The sequence below is a fragment of the Oncorhynchus keta genome, chromosome 4 (assembly GCF_023373465.1).
Source record: "Oncorhynchus keta strain PuntledgeMale-10-30-2019 chromosome 4, Oket_V2, whole genome shotgun sequence".
Classification (NCBI taxonomy): Eukaryota; Metazoa; Chordata; class Actinopteri; order Salmoniformes; family Salmonidae; genus Oncorhynchus; species Oncorhynchus keta.
This window is the reverse complement of record NC_068424.1, coordinates 69,680,979-69,688,064: the sequence shown is the minus strand read 5'-3', so window position 1 is coordinate 69,688,064 and position 7,086 is coordinate 69,680,979. Positions and strand designations below refer to the sequence as shown.

The 7,086-nt window shown below is 43.2% G+C and overlaps 1 protein-coding gene across 3 annotated transcripts in view; it reads left to right on the top strand.

Moving 5' to 3' along the window:
- The first annotated feature begins 5,163 nt into the window (after positions 1-5,163).
- Positions 5,164-7,086, top strand: part of macrod1 (mono-ADP ribosylhydrolase 1) — a 119,607-nt gene continuing 117,684 nt past the window's right edge. The window contains exons 1-3 of one of the 3 annotated variants that reach the window (XM_052514000.1): positions 5,172-6,148; positions 6,456-6,566; positions 6,940-7,050. In XM_052514000.1, the coding sequence (XP_052369960.1) occupies positions 5,674-6,148; positions 6,456-6,566; positions 6,940-7,050 (697 nt within the window). In that variant the 5' untranslated portion in view covers positions 5,172-5,673. Of the gene's footprint in view, positions 6,149-6,455; positions 6,567-6,939; positions 7,051-7,086 lie in introns of all 3 variants that reach the window. The other 2 variants (XM_052513999.1, XM_052514001.1) reach the window with 2 other exon arrangements.

Genomic DNA, 7,086 nt, shown 5'->3' with positions numbered 1-7,086 from the left:
ACATACACACACACACACAGGAGTTAGGGGCACTTCTATGTAACCTTTGACACTTGGTTGACATAGTCTTGCATTAGCTTTTGAAGGATATGCCCTAACAGTTCTAAATGTTCTCTTCTCTCCTCATATTTCCTCTGGTCGCTGACCTGAAAATAAATAGTGTGTACAAGAGGAGTTGAGGAAAGATGATTTTTTCTATAAAAAAATTAAACTAGGCAAGTCAGCTAAGAACACATCCTTATTTACAATGACCGCCTACCAAAAGGCAAAAGGCCTCCTGCGGGGACGGAGGCTGGGATTGAAAAAAGAAAAAAAATAGAACAAAACATGCATCAGGACAAGAGAGACACCACAACACTACATAAAGAGAGACCTAAGACAACAACATAGCATGGCAACAACACATGACAACAACACAACGTGGTAGCAACACAACATGGCAGATGAGCAAAGAGGAGATGTGTTCTAAGCAACACTTGTATTGTTTTTCTTTTCAGGAGGGCTAGCTCGGAACATTTGTATTGTTTTTCTTTTCAGGAGGGCTAGCTCGGAACATTTGAAAATGAATTTGAAAGAACTGATTTTAGCATTAAAAGACTCCAAAAAACAGCCAATCATTTCAGGTCCAGTACCATCGTTGGGCCGCGGGTGTGAAACATTCAGCAGACTGCTGACATTACACATCTGGCTAAAATCAAATCAAAGTTTATTTGTCATGTGCGCCGAATACAACAGGTGTAGACCTTACAGTGAAATGCTTACTTACAGGCTCTAACCAATAGTGCAAAAAAAGTGTTAGGTGAACAATAGGTAAGTAAAGAAATAAAACAACAGTAAAAAGACAGGCTATATTCAGTAGCAAGGCTATAAAAGTAGCGAGGCTACATACAGACATCGGTTAGTCAGGCTGATTGAGGTAGTATGCACATGTAGGTATGGTTAAAGTGACTATGCATATATGATGAACAGAGAGTAGCAGTAGCGTAAAAGAGGGGTTGGTGGGTGGCAGGACACAATGTAGATAGCCCGGTTAGCCAATGTGCGGGAGCACTGGTTGGTCGCCCCCAATTGAGGTAGTATGTACATGAATGTATAGTTAAAGTGATAAACAGAGAGTCGCAGCAGAAACCCATAAAATACTACTGTGGCTCTGCTGGTTACTTTTATAGTTAACTTTGACACCTTCTGGAAACAGAAGATACTCTACAGGAATGACGGAGTCCATCCAAATCATCTTGGCTCCTGGACTCTGTCCACGCATTTCAAGGCTGCATTGAAACAATGACTGTTCAATGACCCAAGACCAGCTTAGTTAATCCCTACCACTGTGACAATGAGTCGTCATAATGCTGCATTAAATGTACATGATCCTAGTGGCAAACACAATATCAGTCATTTAATTTATGTATCCCTAATTGCACCAAATACTTCCATTTATCCTACAGCTATTGTATGCAGTAATCATGAGCCTATGATTCAGAGTTACACTGTTAACACCGAGGCAGTGTGCAATAGTAGGACGATCACTTTGTGCAGCTCACCCTGCACTATCAGCTCCAATGTAAATAACATGAGTAAGTCTACCTCTGATAAGCTTCCCAGTAAAGCATTAAAAACAATCAAGCAACCCAGAAAAGTGCTACAAATAGCCCATATTAACATATGTAGCCTAAGAAACAAGGTCCATGAAGTCTTGTAACAGATGACATTCCTATTCTGACTATCTCTGAAATTCACTTGGATAATACCTTTGATGATACAGTGGTAGTGTAACCGTTTAACTTTAGTCCGTCCCCTCGCCCCTACTCGAGCTCGAACCAGGGACCCTCTACACACATAGACAACGGACACCCACGAAGCATCGTTACCCATCGCTCCACAAAAGCCTCGGCCCTTGCAGAGCAAGGGGAACAACTACTGCAGGTCTCAGAGCGAGTGACGTCACCGATTGAAACGCTATTAGCGCGCACCACAGCTAACTAGCTAGCCATTTCACATCGGTTACACTAGCATCACATGGTTATAACATCTACCGAAAATACAGAAATGCCAATGGGGGCGGTGTTGCGATCTATATTCAGAACCACATTCCTGTAAAGCTTAGAGACGATCTGATGTTAAATACTGTTGAAGTAAAATGGCTACAGGTTCATCTGCCTCACCTAAAGCCCATTCTGGTGGGAAGCTGCTATAGGTTCATCTGCCTCACCTAAAGCCCATTCTGGTGGGAAGCTGCTATAGGTTCATCTGCCTCACCTAAAGCCCATTCTGGTGGGAAGCTGCTATAGGTTCATCTGCCTCACCTAAAGCCCATTCTGGTGGGAAGCTTAAAGCCATATCCAAATCCATAGGATGTAGTGATCACAATATAGTAGCCATATCTAGGAAAACCAAAGTTCCAAATGCTGGGCCTAATATAGAGTAGAAGAGGTCATACAAGAAGTTTTGTAGTGATTCATAAGTTGATGATGTAAAGAATGTTTGCTGGTCTGTAGTGTGTAATGAGAAGCAACCAGATGCTGCACTTGACACGTTTATGAAATTGCTTATTCCAGTTATTAATAAGCAGCACCAATTAAGAAAATGACTGTAAAAACTGTTAAATCCCCTTGGATTGATGAGGAATTGAACAATTGTATAGTTGAGAGGGATGAGGCAAAATGTATGGCAAATAAGTCTGGCAGCCCAGCTGATTGGTAAATGTACTGCAAATGAAGAAATAATGTGACAGAACTAAATAAAAATAAACTATACTATGAAACAAAGATCAATTATTTAAATAATGATAGTAAAAAGTTATCCATTGCACAGATTGAGGGAGACAATGCCAACCTATCTGATGTTCAGACTCTGCTTGCAGATGTAAGAGAAGAAATCAGTACTGCCCTGCCCACTTCACTGTTGAGATCAACAAGGCCTATGGTGTCATCACTACCGTGTCTCGCCACCTTGGCCTGTACGAGGGCAAGGTTCTTGGCAGTCTGGCGAAGTACACTTCCATGCAAGGGCTTTGGGATGGAAATGCAATATGGCAGTCGTGCCAACATATCTCATCAGCCACCTGGTGGAAGGGACTTTGTGGATCTGAGGCTCTTTACCCTGTTGCCTCCATCATCCTCCAAATCCCACCAACATCAGCCGCCTCAGAGCGCAACTGGTCCTTGTTTGGGAACAAACACACCAAAGGACGCAACAGGCTGACAAATACAAGGTTTGAAGAATTGGTGGCCATCTGGGCAAATTTGTGGCTTTTTGAGCCTGACAACGAGACATCCTCAACAAGGTGGAAAGTGACAGTGAAGATGAGGCCTCAGTCTGATGTTCACAAGGTGGAAAGTGACAGTGAAGATGAGGCCTCAGTCTGATGTTCACAAGGTGGAACGTGACAGTGAAGATGAGGCCTCAGTCTGATGTTCACAAGGTGGAAAGTGACAGTGAAGATGAGGCCTCAGTCTGATGTTCACAAGGTGGAAAGTGACAGTGAAGATGAGGCCTCAGTCTGATGTTCACAAGGTGGAAAGTGACAGTGAAGATGAGGCCTCAGTCTGATGTTCACAAGGTGGACAGTGACAGTGAAGATGAGGCCTCAGTCTGATGTTCACAAGGTGGACAGTGACAGTGAAGATGAGGCCTCAGTCTGATGTTCACAAGGTGGACATTGAGGAGGTCCAGGGAGAAGACATGGAAGACTGATGTTCACAAGGTGGACATTGAGGAGGTCCAGGGAGAAGACATGGAAGACTGATGTTCACAAGGTGGACATTGAGGAGGTCCAGGGAGAAGACATGGAAGACTGATGTTCACAAGGTATGTTGATGTATGTTGAAAACATTTTTGGGAGATGCGATGGATCAATATTCCCTTTCTTTTGCAGTTCAGTGAAATCATCCCATGTGAAGAGTCAACTCATTTAATTAAAGTTACATTTGTAACTAAATAGTTAAAAAAATATATATATTGGAAGGATTTAATAATTTGCAATTATGTCTACTATGATAAGGTAAAAGGTTTATTCTTCTGTCTCCATATGATATGGTAAATATATCCAATGCAAAAAACTTCTACATTTAAATGGTATTAATATTAATTTGCATATATTTCCATTAATTCCCATATTTTCCTGTTAATTCCCATATATTCCCAGAAAGTTTCCACCTTTGAATATTCCCCAAAATGTGCAACCCTGGCAGTAGCTAAGATGGGGAGAAGTCTGTCCATAATAAAGCGATGCTCTGCCTTCTTAACAACACTATCAACAAGGCAGGTCCAACAGGCCCTAGTTTTGTCGCACCTCAGTCATGTGGTCAGGTGCCACAAAAAAGGACAGGAAAATTGAAATTGGCTCAGAACAGGGCAACATGGCTGGCCCTTGGATGTACACAGAGAGCTAATATTAATAATATGCATATCAGTCTCACCTGGCTCAAAGTGGAGGAAAGATTGACATCATCACTACTTGTATTTATGAGAGGTATTGACATGTTGAATGCACCGAGCTGTCTGTCTAAACTACTGGCACAGCTCAGACGCCCATGCACACCCCACAAGACATGCCACAAGAGGTCTCTTCTCAGTCCCCAAGTCCAGAACAGACTATGGGAGGCGTACAGTACTACATAGAGCCATGACTACATGGAACTCTATTCCACATCAAGTAACTGATGCAAGCAGTAAAATTTGATTTAAAAAACAGATTTTAAAAAACACCTTATGGAACAGTGGGGACTGTGAAGCAACACAAACGTAGGCACAGATACATGCATACACACACAGGATAACATACGCACTATACACACGGATTTAGTACTGTAGATATGCGATGGCGGTGGAGTAGGCCTGAGGGCACACAGTGTGTTGTGAAATATGAATGTAATTGTAATGTTTTTAAAATTGCATAAACTGCCTTAATTTTTTCCTGGTGCCCAGGAAGAGTATATGCTGCTTTGGCAGGAGCTAATGGGTATCCATAATAAATACAAATACACTAGATATAATTAGGCTACAAATTACGTTACAGAGTAAGATGTAATTCTAGCTGTTGGCCAGTAGAGTGTGGTGAATGACAGACAGAGAAACAGAAAACTCGATCAGCTCAACACAGAGCTCCTGACACGTTGGGCGACTGGCCTCCGGGCTAAGCGAGCAGTGTGTAAAAGCAGCGCGTCTTGGCGGATCGTGTTTCGGAGGACCTTCACCTCTCCCGAGCCCGTTGGGGAGTTGCAGCGATTAAACAAGATTGTAATTACCAATTAGATATCACGAAAATGGGGAGAAAAATTCACAAAATAAATTAAATAAAACACTGAACTCCTACCATACGTTTTATCCACATTCCACACACAGCCTTGATAATTCGAGTGAACGGTGATGGTTAATTTGTTGAATAATTTATTTGTTTACACTCAACTTGCAAGGTATTTTATAGCAACACAACAATACATACTTTCCTTATGGTTATACTCTATATAGGTCATATAGCTCCCCTCCCATTTGGTACAATCCATGCGTCATTGTTTACAACAAAATGGCCAAGTATTTCTTCCCCAAAATTCAAACTGGATAAAGGCGTTTTAAATAACGAAAACGAAACTAACTACCGAACTGAAAAACACCGGACACCGACGTAACGTTAGTAGTTCTGTGTCGGATTGACTTCAGGATCACACTCGCAGCATGGCATTTCAAATGTCAACTCTCTCTTCGCGTATCAGAGCCATAGGTCCATTTTCCCGCTGTCGTAGTGGTGACTTTCATACTAGTGACATCGGTGTGTGCTCCAAATTTAGAAACATTTTTGGTTTTGCAAATCGTCAGGTTTATTCGCTGGTGCGAAGTGGGCAGAGTTCGGCGAACTCCAGCCCTGCAAAGTGCAAGGCCATTCTGAACCCAGGGGGTATTCATTTTGCAAACCGCGTGGAGAAGTTTTCAACAACTACAGCTGCCGCGAAGTCGTTTGAGTCGTTTCAGGGGCAAAACAAGGCCTCGCCCTCCGGGGGAAAGTACGGTTCGTTGTATCGGATCGCCCTCGCCGCGCTTGGGGTGACCACCGCGGTAGTGTCCCTGCACTTTAGTGCCCATCTCGCCATGGCAACGGGATTGGAGCGGCTGAACCTTGACTCAGCCAAAGGCGACTGGAACGAGGTGAAGGGTAAGTCTGCAGACAGACACAGTCTGGGTGAGAATCTATAGGTGCTCATGTTGAGAATGTGGTTTCTCAACGGGACCTGTTGCGTGTGAAAAGTAAAGTTGTCAAAGTTGTGTGGCCTAAATTGCAATAGAAAAAAAGTAGGTGCCAACTCAAAGTTTGAAGTGGCTCATCGTGGCCTTATGTGGTACTAGGTTACAACCAAGCCATTAGGGCATTGCAGCTTTTCACTATGTTGTCCCTACATTACCCACATTGATTAGTTGAATGATCATAATCATCAACTCTCTGTTCCTCTCCTCTTCCTTAGCTGCCTTGCTCCATATGAGTCAGGAGGAGAGAAGGAATCACTACAGAACTACCTACCTGTCCCTGGAGGTGGTGCCTGTGTGGACCGCCAAGTCACTCACAGTGGACAGAGGTTGGTGGCACCTTAATTGGGGAGAATGGGTTCGTGGTTGGAGTGGCGTCAGAGGAATGGTATCAAACGCATGGTTTCCATGCCGTTCCATCTGCTCTAAACCATTGTTGTTTCTCAACTCCCCTTCTGGGGTCCTACAACACAGGTTTACATGTGTTTGGTCCAGCCCAGCATTACACACTGTAATTTAGTTAATGCTAGGTTATCAGGTCTATCGGGCCCCAGGACTACAGCTGTGAGACACTGGAAAGCAGCATCGCTGAGCGTCCACTATAGATATTCTTGAAAGGCAACATAAACGGTAAACGCATGTTGATATTACAGTGTTCTTATTAACAGTGTTGACAGAAGCAGGTGTTCATCTGTCTCCAAGGTGATTCAGTCAAGGCGACCAAATTCAAGAGGAACGAAGCTCTGGACAAGAAGATCTCGCTGTTCAGCGGTGACATCACCAAACTGGAGATTGATGGGATCGTCAATGCAGGTGATCATATAGTAACCTAGCTAATATTAACATAAC